The sequence below is a fragment of the Pseudorasbora parva genome, chromosome 5 (assembly GCF_024679245.1).
Source record: "Pseudorasbora parva isolate DD20220531a chromosome 5, ASM2467924v1, whole genome shotgun sequence".
NCBI lineage: Eukaryota > Metazoa > Chordata > Actinopteri > Cypriniformes > Gobionidae > Pseudorasbora > Pseudorasbora parva.
The window spans coordinates 18866563-18884942 of NC_090176.1; the positions used below are offsets into that span (position 1 = coordinate 18866563).

Sequence of the window (18380 nt, forward strand, 5' to 3'; positions counted from 1 at the left end):
GTCCCACTTCAGTTGCTGAGAGATGGACCTGCTGCCACAGTGCTCTGTTCATGATGGTTCTAGGGTGTTCCTTCTAAAGTTCACAATTATCTCCACTATTTTGAGCATGTTCAGTTCCAGGATGTTATGACTGCTCCAGACAGCCAGCTCGTTAACCCCCTGTCTGTAACCAGACTCGCCACTGTCCTGGATGAGGCTGATGAGTGTAGGGTTATCTCCAAACTTCAGGAGCTTGACAGAGGTATCTTTTGTGGTGCATTTGTTGATGTATAGAGGAAAAAACAGTGGGCAGAGCACAGCTGCCTAGTGCTGATTGTGCCGGTGTTGGATGTGAATTTTCCTAACCTCACTAGCTGCTGCCTGTCAGGAAGTTGGTGATCCACTGACAGATGGAGAAGAGCACAGAGAGCTGGGTTAATTTGGACAGGAGGAGGTTTGGAATGATGCTGTTGAAGGCAGAGCTGAAGTCCACAAATAGGATCCTTAACTCCACGGACGCTGTACAGGGTCGGGAATGACATTGTCATGTATATACTTTCAATTTTAAATGTCTGTGGAGGAGCTCTGACCTCAAATGTGGTACCATTTGAAAGCTTAGAGCCTCTACTTTCTGGAGATATGCATCACTTTGGCATTTGTTTTACACAAAGTAATGTATTTACACTAAATTACTCTGGTACCATTTCCACGTGGATTTGGCCTACCCAAATTGAAAAGCCTCCCATACACACAAACATTGGTCTAAGGTCAAAATGTTTGTGTCATTTTACAGGAAACCCTTTGCAGTTATATAAAACACTACTTAAAGTCATAAACATGTAAGTATATGTTGTCTAATCTGTTATAACCCCCCAAAAGAGATGTGTTTTGATTTTTTTTTTGGTTATAAATTGATTTTTGAAAGTGTGTAACTCAGGCCCTGTGTGATCTAGCACCCTGCAGACAGTTTGGGCTGTTTCCAGCATGTATAATTAAATTAATGACATTAATGTAATGGGATATTGCATTTATATCACTGTATATGGTGGTGGAGGGGAGTAGCAGGGTCGGGGGAGGGGCAAAAAGGGTGGGAAGGGGGGGGGGGTCATCCCTTCAGCCCCATTTGAATAAATCTTGCATACAACATGACACACACAAACTTCTTTTTTTCCACTATTTTCTGGAATTTAGTGGAAACAGCTCAAACTCTCTGCAGGTTCATAGAGCACACAGGACCTGAATTACACACCTTATATACAAAACTGTATATATATATATATATATATATATATCCAGGCGGAAATCCCAAAAATGGTACCAGATCTTAAGTGGATAAGTGCCTGGTTTGTCCAGATGTTGCAGGATGTAAAGCAGTCCTATGTTGATCGCATCATCCACAGACCTGTGTCTTTTAAATGACTTAATGACTATGTGAGAGTGACATGTCTGTAGTCAATAAGTCCAGTGATTTTTTGTTTGTTTTTGGGATGAGAGTGATGGTGCAGTGTTTGAAGCAGGAAGGGACTCTATTGAAACCTGCTGGACAGCACAGGTTTTTAGACAGGCTGGTGAGACACCATCTGGGCCTGTTGCTTTCCTTGTCTTCTGTTTCCAGAAGACCTGACAAACATCCGCTTCACAGACCCAAAGTTCTACAGGAGGAGAGTGTGGTTAATGGAGGTGTTGATGAATGCCTGGAGAGTAGGTCAAAATTGGCGTGAAACAGTTTTCAAGAGTGTTATTCAACCCTGCAAGAACACTAATTCCAATCGTTAGACAGTTGTGGATTCGACACAGTTTTTATTTTATTTTATTTTTTTATACAAGACCCTGTCCTCATTCCTGAAGGCATCTATTTTGTTCTGACGAAGCTGTCTAAATTTTGCAGTGAACCATGTTTTATCATTGGCTTAAGTTAAATGAGTCCTGATAAAGATGCACATGTCGTCACAAAAAAACTGATGTATATGTTACAGTCTCTGTGAGCTCATCTAGATCGATGGCAGCAGCCTCATAAACCCTACAATCAGTGCACTCGAAGCAGGCTTGTAAATCACGCTCTGCTTCATTAGTCCATCTTTTTACAGTCCTTGTTACAGGTTTAACCTATTTCAATTTCTGCCTGTAGGCCAGTATAAAATGAACGAGACTGTGTTCTTTTGCATAACATTGCATATATATATATATATATATATATATATATATATATATATATATATATATATATATATATATATATATATATATATATATATATATATATATATATATACACACACTCACCTAAAGGATTATAAGGAACACCATACTAATATTGTGTTTGACCCCCTTTCGCCTTCAGAACTGCTTTAATTCTACATGGCATCGATTCAACACGGTGCTGAAAGCATTCTTTAGAAATGTTGGCCCATATTGATAGGATAGCATCTTGCAGTTGATGGAGATTTGTGGGCTGCACATCCAGGGCACGAAGCTCCCGTTCCACCACATCCCAAAGATGATCTATTGGGTTGAGATTTGCTGACTGTGGCTGCCATTTTAGTACAGTGAACTCATTGTCATGTTCAAGAAACAAATTTGAAATGATTCAAGCTTTGTGACATGGTGCATTATCCTGCTGGAAGTAGCCATCAGAGGATGGGTACATGGTGGTCATAAAGGGATGGACATGGTCAGAAACAATGCTCAGGTAGACTGTGGCATTTAAACAATGCCCAATTGGCACTAAGGGGCCTAAAGTGTTCCAAGAAAACATCCCCCACACCATTACACCACCACCACCAGCCTGCACAGTGGTAACAAGGCATTCGCCGGGGAAAAAATGGCGTTTGGGGGGTAAAATGTTACTTTGGCAAGGTTACCTGCTAAAATTTGCACTCATGGGTCTATATATCACATAATAGACGCTTCAACCCATGAACATAGAAAACAACCCGCGGAAAAAAACCTGGACTTGGCAACACACTGCAGTTGAACTCTGTTGAAATTTGACAATGCGTCGCTTCGTTGCTCTGATTGGTTGTTGGTCTTTCCAATTGATGTCTTTCCTGGTTCGGTTGAAACACGCCCCATAATCACAGCCCAATGGAGCAGTTTCAGACTCATATTCTGACTAGAATTGAGTATGACCACATCAGGCTAGTTCAGGCTGGAAACCGGTACTTACTTTTAACTTGCTTCTGTTACAAATTTGCAGGGACCAATCACAAACCGGCGTATCCACCTGGCATGCTATTGGCAGGTTTAACACAATGACGGAAAGAAAAACAATAGATGGTTTGTCTGATTGGTTAAAAGATTATACAATTGCATACAGAGTTATTTGAACTATGCCAGATGATCATGCCTCTTGTGCTGTAAAAATACAGACCAGACCAAAGTTCAATCTTTAAAGACTGAGCTTGGTCTGGAGATAGCCAGACAAATAATTTGTGCTATAGATACGCATTTTATGAGAACGTGTTGACATATTTGAAATATAAATGTATTCCAATAACACACTACATACAATTATTGTCAAGTACTTAACATTAAGTATTTTAGTCAACACATCAAAATAAGTGTACTTCCCTTTCGAAAGGGAACTCGCGCTGCGTCAGCTGACGCTACGGGGAACGCCTTCAGCGTGACAGGTGTCTGAAATCGCTATCAAATCACAATCCTACTGACCATCGGGAGCTGGTGATGTCATCACCGTGCGACCAGGAAGTATAAAAAGGCACCGTGCCAACATGACAACATCCTTTCGTCTTCAGGGACTGTTTTGTCTGGTTCGCTGGAAAGTCTTAAAATGAAGTGCACACGCAAGGTTAAGGGAGCGTACAGAAAGTGCGCTGATCCGTGTCCCAGGTTTCTTACGCCTGAGGACACACACACCCTTTGTGTGCTCTGCCTGGGGGAAGAGCACGTGCGGGAGGTTCTCGAGGGGGCCTCCTGCGCGAACTGCGAGCGTTTTCCGTTGAGGACGCTCCGCTCTCGCCTGGCCTTCTTCTCGAGGGAAGAAGAGCCAGCATCTGGGAGCGGTCCCGCTCAAGCCGAGGCTGAGCGGCGCCGTCTGTCCTGGGGCTCCCAGATGGACCTGGCTCATCGTCTGGAGAGTACAGTTCTCGCGGATGATCAGCCAGGTCGCGAGAGCAGGCTGACGGAGGAGGAGTCAGATGGAGACTCCTCCTCGTCGTCAGCCCATGCTCTTCCGGTCGATCAGAGGATGGCTGTGGATGAGGGAGAAAATGAAGCTGAGGCTGAATCCTCCCAGCCATCCTGCCCCGTGTATGGGGAGCTGTATGATGTAATGGGGCGCGCGGCGCTGAGACTTCAGCTGCCGTGGCAGAGAGCCAGGGGAGAGGCCGCCCGCCCAGACAGATTGGGCGATCGGTTTCTCCCCGACCATAGCCGCCCAGCTCCCGGGAGCCTTCCATTCCTCCCCGACCTTCACGAGCAGGTCGTGGGGGCATGGAAGAAACCCTACTCGGCGCGAGTCCATCGGCATCAGCGGTTTAACTTCGCTGATGTCGAGGGATTGGCCGAGGCAGGGTATGTGTCGATGCCGCCCATCGACGAGACGTTCGTGAACTATCTCGCGTCTGGGCGGCCATCGACACTAAGAGCTCCTGCCCTGCCGTCTAGACCATTAAAGACGACCTCGCGTCTTAACGGCAGGGCATACACGTCGGCGGGTCAGGCGGCGGCGGCCTTGCACACAATGGCAGTGTTGCAGGCCTATCAGGCCGATCTGCTGAGGGACCTCGATCAGGGGGAGGGCCTACCCCCTGATGCGATGGCTGAGTTGCGCCGCACCACGGATCTCTCTCTCCGGGCGGCCAAACACACAGCAGTCGCCATCGGACGGTCGATGGCGGCTATGGTCGCCACGGAGAGGCATCTGTGGCTGAACCTGGCGGACATCGGGGGGAAAGAAAAGGCCTTTCTCCTTGATGCCCTGGTCTCGCCCTCTGAGCTGTTCGGCACCTCCGTCGAGGCGGTGGTGGGAAGGTTCAGAGAGGCGAGGGCGCGCTCAGCGGCATATAGAACGTGTATTCCGCTGAGGTCCGGGGCGGCGCCCAGGCAGGAGGGTGTCCCTGGCCCCTCGAGGTCCGAGGATCATCGATTGGGCCAACGCAGCAGCGTAGCCTCTCGGGCGCCCCCTCCGTGGAGGAGTAGGACGCAGAAGAGGCGGGACACCCGCAACAGGAGGAGGGACATTGGGGAGAAGAGCCGCTTCCAGCGCCGGAAGCGGGGTGGTGAGTCTCCGCCCCCGAGGGCGCGGAAGTGATGTGAATGTGTCCCCTCCTTTGTTTTTCTGTTGTGTTTCTTTTCTCTCCCCGGGCGCGCTTCACACCAGGCCGCGTGGGCCGATGATGAGCGGATGTGAGACTCTGACGGCCTGCCAGGCCGGTGTGTGCTCTGCCCGCACACAGTGCATCGTCTCTGGGAATAGCGGGATTTCGCGGCCGCCTCCAAAATGGGCCTTGCTTGAGAATGTAGCGCCCCACCCTCAGGTTAGTGCGCCGAAGCATGCATGTGCGTGCACTCCCCTCAGCATGGCGGCATGGGTATATCGTTCCCCGTAGCGTCAGCTGACGCAGCGCGAGTTCCCTTTCGAAAGGGAACGTCCCCGGTTACGTATGTTACCTTAGTTCCCTGAGAACAGGGAACGAGACGCTGCGTCACATGGCCATGCTTCAAGGTGTGCCTGCCCACAGTCCCTTCAGACGAAGCGGATGTTGTCATGTTGGCACGGTGCCTTTTTATACTTCCTGGTCGCACGGTGATGACATCACCAGCTGCCGACGGTCAGTAGGATTGTGATTTGATAGCGATTTCAGACACCTGTCACGCTGAAGGCGTTCCCCGTAGCGTCAGCTGACGCAGCGTCTCGTTCCCTGTTCTCAGGGAACTAAGGTTACATACGTAACCGGGGACGTTTTTTAACACATGGTAAAAAAGAAACATTAATTATTCAAAATACAAAGTGCTCTGAAAACGTATTCTTATTCAAGTGGCCTTACTATTTTAACTCAGTTTAATAATATGGTACTAAATGTTATTTTACCATATTGATGTACCCTGGTTCTCAGAGGTACTTCAAAGTTAGCCAGATTTACTGTAGGACATGACCATAAACATAGTATTGCTATGGGACTCTGGGGGGGGGGGGGGGGGGAAAGAAAGAAAGTGAAACAGGAACAATCAAGAAAGAGATGAACCAATGAGCACAAATCTCTTTCTCTCTAAACACTTGAGTCAGGGGTGAAGGCACACAATTTATTAGCGGCTAAAGGCTCATTATTTCTAATAGCAGATTAAATTGAGCCAGAGGGACAAATCCAATAAGGCTGTAGCAGCAACGACAGACATCCAAAGGATTACCACAGTCACTAGATAATCATTTATAATGATTTTTTACATGGCCGTCTGGAGAACATTCCAAACACAGCGATTAGCATTAGCTTGTGTCTGTAGCCATACCTTAAAGGACCCCCTCCCCTTTGTATCTAATTCACTAGCATGTGTCGCAGGCTTTACGGTGGATTTTATCCTATGCAGGTTTGCATTTGTAATCAGATGCACGTTACTTTCTCTGGGGTTTTGAATGCTTGTTTCCTGGTGACTTTGAGAGGTCCTGCACACCAGCTGTGCTGAGAGCCAATGTAAGATGGCCACAGCAAATGTATTCTGTTATGATAATGCAGTTGTTTTAATTTTGTGGCTGCTGAATTAATTAATATATGTTCCCACTGGCTCATTTTCCTCAAGGTTGACAGGGTTAGGTAAATAACAAACACAAATCAAGCCTTTTCAATAATGGGGCAAATAACAACAGCGAAAAAAGAGAAAAGAAAACCTACATGACCTGTGGTTCACCTGACAGAAAATTCAATACTGGTTCGTATTATATTCCAGTAGACACGTGTTTATAGTCAATTGCATGTATCTGGGATTGTACTGTATGCTTGCTTATACATTAATTCCGGTTGTCTGTATGTTTTTGTGTAGGGCAAACATGTCAGGTATTCAATTATTTAAGAGTTCACTTTTATACATTATGTATAAGAAGTCAGAAAGGCTAGACAGGTCTGGTGTGCTGTCTATAATGAACGAGTGCAAGGTTTGACACAATTTGTGGCCCTGTAGAGATACAACCAAAGAAATAAATTTAGAGGCAGTAGTTTCCCATTAGTCTCTTTAGGCTGACAGAATTAACATGCACCTCCCAGTTTTCATTAAAAAAGATAGTTCACCTGAAAATCATTTACTCACTCTCATTTCATACCATATCTGACTTAATTTTATTTATTTATTTTTCCAGATATACAAAACATTCCTTTTCTGTAAAAAATAAGCCAAAATATTTAAGTAACTGTAGTTTTATTATAGTAAAAGTGTAACCATTTTTTGGGGGGGCTAATTGATTGCCATTTATATAACCACAGTTTTACCACAAATAACATGGTTAGAGCATCAAAGCCATGGTTAATTTGTGGTTACCATGGTTTAACTGTAATAACCATGTTTTTTTTGTTTTTTTCTCAACTCAAGTCATCCTAGGTGTATATGACATTCTTTTTTTTCTGTGATGAATACAATTGTTGTACATACAGGTCCTTCTCAAAAAAAATAGCATATTGTGATAAAGTTCATTATTTTCCATAATGTAATGATAAAAATTAACCTTTTATATATTGTAGATTCATTGCACACCAACTGAAATATTTCAGATCTTTTATTGTTTTAATACTGATGATTTTGGCATACAGCTCATGAAACAAAAAATCTGCATATTTCATCCGACCAATAAAAGAAAAGTGTTTTTAATACAAAAAAAGTAAACCTTAAAATAATTATGTTCAGTTATGCACTCAATACTTGGTCGGGAATCCTTTTGCAGAAATGACTGCTTCAATGCGGCGTGGCATGGAGGCGATCAGCCTGTGGCACTGCTGAGGTGTTATGGAGGCCCAGGATGCTTCGATAGCGGCCTTAAGCTCATCCAGAGTGTCGGGTCTTGCATCTCTCAACTTTCTCTTCACAATATCCCACAGATTCTCTATGGGGTTCAGGTCAGGAGAGTTGGCAAGCCAATTGAGCACAGTAATACCATGGTCGGTAAACCATTTACCAGTGGTTTTGGCACTGTGAGCAGGTGCCAGGTCGTGCTGAAAAAACAAATCTTCATCTCCATAAAGCTTTTCAGCAGATCGAAGCAAGAAGTGCTCCAAAACCTCCTGATAGCTAGCTGCATTGACCCTGCCCTTGATAAAACACAGTGGACCAAAACCAGCAGCTGACATGGCACCCCAGACCATCACTGACTGTGGGTACTTGACATTGGACTTCAGGCATTTTTGCATTTCCTTCTCCCCAGTCTTCCTCCAGACTCTGGCACCTTGATTTCCGAATGACATACAAAATTTGCTTTCATCTGAAAAAAGTACTTTGGACCACTGAGCAACAGTCCAGTGCTGCTTCTCTGTAGCCCAAAGTGGCTTGACCTGGGGAATGCAGCACCTGTAGCCCATTTCCAGCACACGCCTGTGCACGGTGGCTCTGGATGTTTCTACTCCAGACTCAGTCCACTGCTTCTCAGGTCCCCCAAGGTCTGGAATTGTTCCTGCTCCACAATCTTCCTCAGAGTCCAGTCACCTCTTCTCATTGTGCAGCGTTTTTTGCCACACTTTTTCCTTCCCACAGACTTCCCACTGAGGTGCCTTGATACAGCACTCTGGGAACAGCCTATTCAATTTAGAAATTTCTTTCTGTGGCTTACCCTCTCGCTTGAGGGTGTCAATGTTGGCCTTCTGGACAGCAGTCAGGTCGGCAGTCTTACCCATGATTGCGGTTTTGAGTAATGGACCAGGCTAGGAGTATTTAAAAGCCTCAGGAATCTTTTGCAGGTGTTTAGAGTTAATTAGTTGATTCAGATGATTAGGTTAATAGCTTGTTTAGAGAACCTTTACATGATATGCTAATTTATATATTTTTTTATACAGTGTAGTGACCCACACTCATTCTCCCGCAGACTCAATAGCGAGCACAGCTGTCAATCATGACGTTACACCCCATTTTTTTATAGCATTAAATATTATATTATATTATATTTTTATAACATTTCTGAAAGACACTTTAAGTGGTTAACCAATCAGAACCCACTTGACCAATAAAAGCGCATTGTGCTTTTTGCAAGGAGGGGCTTCATAGAGACGGGTATTTTTTCTAAAAGCATACGGAACGTCTCGGTTACGTATGTAACCCTCGTTCCCTGAGGGAGGGAATGGAGACACCACATTGGAGTTGGTACTCTGATGTGGCGTCGAGAGTGATCGACTGAATGGGAACCATAGTTGGCTTTTGGAAAGCACACTTGAACGTTACAGGCAGACTAGAAAGAGAGGTGCTGCAACAATGCTTTTTTTGTGTAAATCAAGCATTAAAACTTATTCTATAAACTCCCAAAAACCAAATCAAGATTTTGAAAAAGACATAATAGGTCCCCTTTAATATGTTTTTAGGCTTTACGAAATCAGAGTCTATCTGACCTGTGTGAGGCTGATGTAGGTGTTTGTGTCAGCATGCATTTGGAATGTCTGTCTCACAGATGAGCGGAGAGTTACCCACAATCCTTCAACAGGATGAATGAATGCTGTACGTTCCCTCCCCTAATCTTTTCTTCCCCTTGAACAGGCAGTGAACATGCCTCACACTCTGTAAGGAGGGCACACAACGAACAAGCCACCCGGGAGTTGAATGCCGACGGAGGGGGGACAAATCAGTAAATGTGCTTACACAACTCAAACACATGCTGGCTCAACACTCTTTCAACAACCAACTGTCCCTCAATGCCTCCGTCTGAGCCTTTAGGGAAGAGATGGGATTTAAAAAAAAACAACCTTTCCATCAAACGATTCACAGCTGACCACCACGGTCACATCCAGACCTCAACTGGTTTTCATCTATAATGCCAAGAAACAGAGTTTGGTTGTGCCTTTCACCCACATGTGCCCACACAGCATTATTTATAGTTCTGAGTACTTCACGTGAACTGAGTAAACACGTGACTGAAACATGCTTATGGCATTTGAATGTGGTGTTATGATGGAGGTTCAATTTATTGCTGTAACAGCAAACTTTCCCTTACATTAATTAGTTTGAATGTGGTTGTGTGGTTTGTCGCTGCAAGGTTAAAAAGCTGGTGTTGTGCATTCCAGTGTCAGGCCAATAGGTCAAGGTGAAAAGCAGTGCGCTTGCTTTGTCGGTTAGTCATTCAAGAGAATTGTGTAAATCTGTTGTTGACTTTAAGATGGAAAGCAGGGAACAGGCTGACAGAGCCAGAGCCATGTTAGCACCCATGGGGGAGGACAGCAGACATATTGGACGAGCACTGTTGGTGGTTTTCTCCCTTGTGTTTTTTTTTGTTTAGTTTTGTTTTGTTTTTTTGTGTGGGGGGTCAACTACAGATAAACAGAAGTAGTTGCCCAGTATGTTCATATTTTCATTTAAAGATGTTTAAGTAGATACTGATCCTGTTTTCCATAGAAAATACCATTCTTGGGAATCTGTTGAAGTTGTTTGTAGCACATTTTTGCTCTTTGTTTTATTGTGTACTTTAATTTTAAATAATGGTTTAATATTGTTTCTTTAAAATAACAACACAATTTTCACCAAGTGGTAAATGTTGATATTAATATTTTATCATATTATTAAATAACAATAATAATAATAATAAAAATAATAATAATAATAATAATAATAATAATAATAATAATAATAATAATAATAATAATGTATTTAAAATTTTGATTTAAAAATCATAATAATATGTAAAATATAAAACTAATATTATATAATTATCATTAGTTATCATTAGTCAAATTTAGAAATTAAAGTAAAATAATAATAACATATAATATATAATACAATATTATATTATTATGTTATAATAACATATAATACAAATAATATATATATATATATATATATATATTATTTTATAGTAATTTTTATTATTGTTATGTCTTTGTGATTCAAAATGCTAAATAAACATTCTAAACTTTTTTTATTATTATTAAAATGTTTTCTGCGATAGAATTAAGATTTAGGAGCTAGAAAATGTCATTAGCTCAGTTTATTACACGGCTACGTGGAATACTTGATTCTGATTGGTCAATCGTGCCATCCAGCTGTATCAACACAAGTTCAAAACACCTTCAATAACATCTATGACATAAAATAAATCATTATTACCCCACCCATGATTTTTTGAAGCTGTTACATGTCTGGAAATAGGCAGTTGCTATAACAAGTGGCTAAATGAGACAACAGAGGCTGAAGAGGAAAGTAAACAATCATCTGTGATAATTATCTTGATGGACAAAGTTTGTAAGTATTATAAATTTCATAAGTATCATAAGCTATTTATTTATTTATTTTGCCGCCTTAATCTAAAAGCCTATGGGAGAATCCAATTTGGTTTTTCTCAAAGGAACCAGAATAAAATATTTTGAACTTAAGACAATATTTTGTGTCAAATTATTTACTTAAGTGGCAAGTAGCCAAGTAATAAGCGGGATAATGTACATGTAATGTGCCGGTTGTTATCGTGTGATGATCACCATGTCAGTATTCTGTGATGGCTGGATGTACATTATCACTTACATTAAAACCATTACGTCTATGAAATGTCCTCATAGAGTGAATTACCAACGTGTATGTGTGTGTGTGTGTGTGTGTGTGTGTGTGGGTGGCCAATAGACATTATATTAGAGTCAGAGACTACACAGTAGTGAGCGTGAAGTGGAGCTGCAAAATCAAGCCCCGTCCAGAGTCCTGCAGAATCAGTTAAATAAGAAAAAAATAAAAATAAACACTTGTAATCAGTGATAAAAACTACCTAAAATGACAGAAACCCTCTTTGGAAAAAAAATATTTTAAGTGTCATTTGATAGTTTATTTTGTCTCACATCTTGTTTCACATCTTGATTACATGGAGAGGGCGAGGTTTATAAACTATACTATATCCAGCCACCAGGGGGCAATCAAAACATTTTGGCTTTATTTTTCAGGACTTGTGTGGCACACTTGGTGTGTACTTGTCCCTGTGTCTCAATTTGCATATTATCCATACTAAATAGTATTTGAAAATAGAATTAGTATGTCCCACACCGTAGTATGTTGAAAAGAGTATTCCAAGCATACCTGGATGGTTTACTATTTCCGGTCCGAATTCGAAGTGCAGATTGATGCGCACTCTAACAGCTGATATTGCCCACAACCCATTGATTCAATTACAACTACAAATGCGGATAAGAAGCGTTAAAAAACTACAAACATGACAGATGTGCAAGTCGGATGGTTAAGTAGAGGGGTTTAGATAGGGGTTTGATTGATCAATTAACTTTTAAATGCAACATTATATTAAAACTGCAAACACGAGGAGATTCTCTGCATTAAAGACCCACAAATGGCAGACCAACGTGCCGCTACACTTCTCTGATACGGTAGGAGATTAAACTGAAGGTGGAGGATTTGAACTGTGTGATGATTGACAGGGCAGTTAAATGTTGACGGGATGCACGTAACTAAGCAACAGAGTCCGTTAAAGATGACGAAGTAGTATGTCCCAAAGCTTGCATACTTTTGTCCTACACACTCAAAAGTATGTACTTTTTATTCACAAAAAGAGTACATACTTTTAGGACATAGTATAAGTAGGCAAATTGGGACGCAGCACATGTCTTATACCATGTACTTTTTGGACATCCTAATACCATAGTATAACTTGGATGTATCCTGTAGTATCTTGTAAATACCATGAAAAATGAATATGGGAAGGATTTATTTATTATACTATAGCAAAGTTCTTTTTCAGGGAAGAAGCAGGCAGGAACCGGCGATCATTTAAAATACTTTAATCAAATAAAAAATAAAAAACAAAAGTAGCGCGGCTAGCCCCTCACGGACGACTGGCCGCACACACATAACAAAAACGTAAACAAAACATAACGTAAAGTCCAGTCCTGGTCCTCTCTCGTCCTTGACTGATGTCGCTCGTCCTTATATGCCTCCAAGCTCCCTCATGAGAGGACTAGAGACCGGTGTGCCTCGCAGGTGACGCTCATTCTCAATCACGCACCGGTCTCGCCCACTCCTTCCACGTCTCTCGCTCGTCTACACTCTTCATTACTAAAAGTATGTGAACATCCATTTACCTTTATTCATACAGCGTAAGAATTTTTTAATCCCAAGTGAATGAAGTTACCCTGGCACTGATAGGGAGTTGGCCTTCCTTTTGTTCCTTAAGCTTCCACAGGAAGGTTTTTCAATCTGGTGTAACACGGGATTTATTCCCATTCAGACATAAGAGTGAGCTCAGGCATGATATTGGGCGACGGGGTCTGGCTCGCAGTCACTGTTCCAGTTCATCCATCGTTTGTGCCTGTGCTCCAGTGTCATCATATTAAAGGACACACAGTAGATTGGGGCCGCATCTTTTTGATTGTGTGTGCATGTCTCTGTGTGTGTCGCCGCCATGCTGCTCTGACCTGTGTGGCTCAGGGGTCAGCTTTAGAAAACAGAGTGTTTCATCCATCACAGCAGAAAGCTGACAGAACCAGTCCAGCCTTATCTAGGAGTCTGTCTCTCATCATCGCCCCCAAAAAAACCAAAACAAAGAAGTTGAACAACTGCCTATTACATGACTGATCACTGGCCAAATAGGAAGTCATTGTTCTGAACCAATAAATCAGCCCATGAGAGGTTGCATGGCGTGAGGCTTGCTCGTCTCCCTCCGAGACTGACAAATGCGCCTTCAGTGAGAAAACAAGATGGATGAACTACCAGTAATGACTTTGGACTGGCTGTGAGCATGTGCTCTCCTTTTTTTGCACCTCTATTTCACACCAGAGCATGTTAGGGATGTGCAAAGCCCTGACCTGTCTCACATTTACAAAAAATTGCTCTCTCTTCCCAGAGAGGGGACTTTGGCTGGCTTTGGGTTTGGAGTCACATTGACAGATGCGTTCAGGTTTTCATTTGGATGCTGCGTTTTAGTATAAATACCTGGTTGTTTTGGTCATGACTTCATGATTGAATCATCAATTTAGTTGCAATATTGTCCTATTTAACACTGTGAAGCTGCTTGAAAACAATCATCATTGTAAAAGCGCTATATAAATAAAGTTGATTGATTGATTGATTGATTGATTGATTGATTGATGGCATTTTTACAGTGCAGTATGTAACAGGGTGGACCTTAACCGGGTGGATGTTTAAAGCTAAAATAAAGCCCATTACTAGCAAGGAAAGAACAACATGCTAGCTGAAGAATAACATTTAATAGATATATAAAATCTATTAAAAAACATGGGATTTGTTATGCTTTACACTATTAGTTAAGTGTTTTTTTAAAATGAAGAAAAGCGAAAAAGTTTGTTGCAAGGTACTCTCTTGAGTAGACACTTATTCCGAATAAGTAATTACTTTAAAACCACTAAAATAGTATTATTGGGCCTGAAATATGAAACACAAGCAGATTTTTTTTGTGTGTAAATTGGCTCATGAAGCCGCTCTGACTTTAATTTAGAGATTCATGAAAATTTTTATATTTTCAAAATGTTAGGTATGATAGAAATGCACCTCCAACATGCACTAGCTCAGTGGTCGCCAACCCGTCTTAATCACTGTCCCGGGTAGCTTCTGATAAATAACCAAAAAATAAGTGTAGCCCCTGCTAATTTTATATATTGTTTATTTTGTGTTCTGTTAACAGAAATACAAGTTATTCTGAAGTATGGGCCAGTTTAATTGTCCCTGATGTACAAATACACTTTTGTTTTAATTTGTTAATGCTGTTTTAAAGTGTAAGTGTTGAAATATCCTCTTGTGAGTAACCTTTGAACCCTCTGTCATTTTGTTTTGTATTGGGTGGCCAGGTGTCAGTTTGCTTGTCATCCAATCAGTGCCGTTCAGAGAGCAGTTGGGCAACCTATCAGGTCGCAGAGGGGGCGGGTTTATGAGAGAGAAAAAAAAGATAGCGCGAGACTGGAAAAAGGAAAACGAAAAAACAACACAACGGAGGATGGTACAAGCATAAGTTAGTTCTAAGTTCTGTAGGATTGATATATTAATGGTAAGCGAAGTTAAGAGCCAGGGGCGGATTTTTCTTGGTTTTGTCAGTAAGTAATCTGTTAAAACGGGAGAGTGAGCTTTGTTTGGAGCTGGTTAAATGAGTCACGGAGATTCGTCTGAAGTGAAACTAACGCCATTGCCATGTGCGAATTGCTCAGTATAGTCGGAAATCCACTTTGCCACCGAGTTTCTGAGTGAGTATGGACATTGTGAACTAAAATGAAATTGACATTTTTGGACAAGATATAGTTAAGCTCATTCAATTTTGTGAACTTTTGGCTAGTGTGCGTCAGATGTTGCCACCCACGTTGCTGCAATAGATGTGCTCAGGATTCGCGCTACAGGCCGGAGGTGTTGCGTTTGCACATGGACGGACGGAGTTTCAGGACGAGTTTCATCATTGCGTATCTCACCATTGGACGGAACAGTTGGATGGACGGTCACTATAATCTTTCTGTTACCAAGGAATCGTGAGTACAAACAATACTATTTGGAAATGTTTCATCTGAGCTCCAACAAGCGCGCCAACGTTGTGGTACCACAAAACTGAGACAAGTGAAAAGAAAAACCCCGGGGTACTGTTCATTGCATTTCATTTGAAATATGATGATGTGTTAAAAGGTGAACCCACCTAGTTCTAAAGAAAAAAATCTATATAAACATCTTGAGTTTAACATTCAACAGTTGTGGTCTGATATTTATGTGTGTTTGATTTTGAAATGTGATTGGTGTGATATACATTTTTTTTTAGTTTCATTTTTTTGCAACTAAGTGTTATAGTGGCTAAGTATATGTGCATGGGAGTTTTATGCTCGCAGTAAAAAAAAACAAAAAAAAAAACGAACCCAGTATATTTAAGCTAACCAGGCCTCTCTACACTTAAGCGAGAGTTGCATGCCAAAAGTTTACCTGCTGTCAATACATCCTGGTTTAAAATTCTAGTAACCTCTCACAAATTCTTTCCCCATGCACATAACTCATTAAAAAAAAATATCTAAAGGGAATTGTGTAGGAGGGTTACACGTGGGGGCTCGTCCGGGATCGTGTTTACTGTGTTTTGTTTTGTGAGCAGGTTTATAAAAATAAAAAAAAGTCACAGGAAAGCCAGTGTTAAATGATGTAGCTTAATAGTCTATAGCCACTTAGGTGTGTTTAAGAGAATTTTGGTTTATTATTATTATTTATTTTTTTGATGTGTGTAATGTAAAGCTAATATAGCATGGATTCAGAACAGATTTTCAAATGGTGTAAAGACAAAGGTATTGATGCAGGGAAAGCCTTTGTGCTTAGTAGGGTCTCTTTAGGTGTCACTGATGAGACCATATACAAGGTACTGGATGAGGTTGAAGTTTTTGGCCCCTGTAAAATAAGAGGACGGTGTGTAGAACACTTCAGTAAAAGCCAGTTAGTTTTAGTTGAAACTATTAATGATATTACTAAGACTGACATAGCGGAACAGTTACTAGCTGGAGATGAGTTTGGACCTTGGATAGTGAATGTTACAGAGACCCAGAGTGTTCCGGTACCTGGTAAAGGAGACTTCCAGTCCAAGTTGCTGTCATTCTTAGCAAGTGAAGGGAAAACAATAGCTGATGTCACAGGCTTACTTACCTCTGCTTCTGCTCCACCCATCGCTCCAGACCTGAACACAAAGCTGGTGAATGCCATCTCCTCACTAGTTGACAAATGTCAAGCCACTCCTGTGGATGGACCGAGCTATCGCAAGCTACGCATGTTCTCAGGTATGAAACCCACTCCACATGGAGAAGAGGAGTATGACGCTTGGGCGGAACAGACCACCCACATGTTGGATGAGTGGCAATGTTCTGATGTTGTCAAGAGACAGAGAGTAGCTGAGAGTCTTAAAGGGCCAGCAGCAGATATTGTCCGAGGATTGAGAGTCACTAATCCCCAGGCCACTGCCAATGACTACTTTAAAGTCCTTGAAACCGCTTTTGGAACCACAGACAGTGCCGCTGATCTCATGGTAAGGTTTCGTAATACACTTCAGCAAGACGGTGAGAAATTATCAGCCTACTTACTCCGATTAGACAAGCTATTGCATGCAGTCCTTCGTAAAGGTGGAATTGACGTAATGGATATGAACCAAGTGCGCATTGATCAAGTTGCTAGAGGTTCTCTGCCTCATGACCTTGTTGCCCTTCGTATAAGACTGACTTACAAACTCAAGCCTCCTCCCAGCTTTACTGATTTGCTTCGGGATGTAAGAGAAGAAGAGGAGATGATCCTTGAAAGACCGATTGTAAAGAAGGGTGTGTCTTTAGCTATTGGTAGACGTGCAGAGTGTGCTACAGCCTCAGTTGTACAGGTACTGCCAGAGCCTGTGGCAGTTTCTGACATAGCAGAAAAGGATCCTGAAATAGAGAGTCTAAGGAGAGAATTTCAAGGTCTCAAGACTGATGTTGCACGCCTCCTTTCTGCCTCTGTGACTGCATCAGCAAGTGTGGCACAGCAGGTAGATCAGAACTCCAGCCAGAAAGCTACTGGAAACTCATATACACGTGTGAAGGAGAGGGCTCCCAAACCTCAGTATCGTGGTGATGTCTTTTGCTACAGATGTGGTGAAGATGGTCATTTCCAGCGGGAATGTCAAAACCCAGAAAATCTCAGAAAAGTGAACAAGCGCCTCTTGAAAATCAAACAGCCGATGGGAAACTTTCCAGGGGCTCAGTAGAGGAACGGCCTGATGCTCCGGAGAAGATACGTTCCACAAGGTGTGACACGCTGCCAGAAAAGATGACTAACTTGCCAGAGGGTTTAGTTGGACCTAACTCCATTGTCTCAGTACAAATTGAGGGCATTTACGCCAAAGCTTTACTTGATAGCGGGTCTCAAGTTACCCTACTGTATCACTCCTTTTATGATAAGTATTTGAAGCACCTGCCTTTGACCCCTATTGAGTGCCTGGAGATTTGGGGCCTCAGTGCAAAGGAGTATCCATATAATGGTTATTTGTGCTTGAAGCTTGAGTTTACTGGAGATGTAGTGGGAGTAGCTGAGACTGTAGAAACACTTGTGCTTGTGTGTCCAGATCCGGTCATGAAAGGGGATGTTTCCATTGTGGTCGGCACAAACACCTCTATAGTTCGAAGACTGTTCAATTCATGCAAAACACATGGAGGCGACCATTTTCTTAACACCCTGCCTGTTCATCCTGTAATAAAAAAAGCTTATGAGAAGTTTCAGGAAACCCCTGACGACACGGCTGAGATAAGAAAAGGAACTGTCTGGTTCACACGAGACAAGCCTCTCACTCT

The 18380-nt window shown here is 42.2% G+C and overlaps 1 protein-coding gene across 1 annotated transcript; it reads left to right on the forward strand.

The window, feature by feature from the left end:
- The first annotated feature begins 16321 nt into the window (after positions 1-16321).
- Positions 16322-17797, forward strand: LOC137075851 (paraneoplastic antigen Ma1 homolog). The gene has a single exon (XM_067444803.1). The coding sequence runs from the start codon at positions 16322-16324 to the stop codon at positions 17795-17797; it is 1476 nt and encodes a 491-aa protein (XP_067300904.1).
- Positions 17798-18380: the final 583 nt, after the last annotated feature.

Bases quoted from the DNA above. Each gene is read 5' to 3' on its own strand.
- LOC137075851 (XM_067444803.1), top strand. From the start codon at position 16,322: ATGGATTCAGAACAGATTTTCAAATGGTGTAAAGACAAAGGTATTGAT.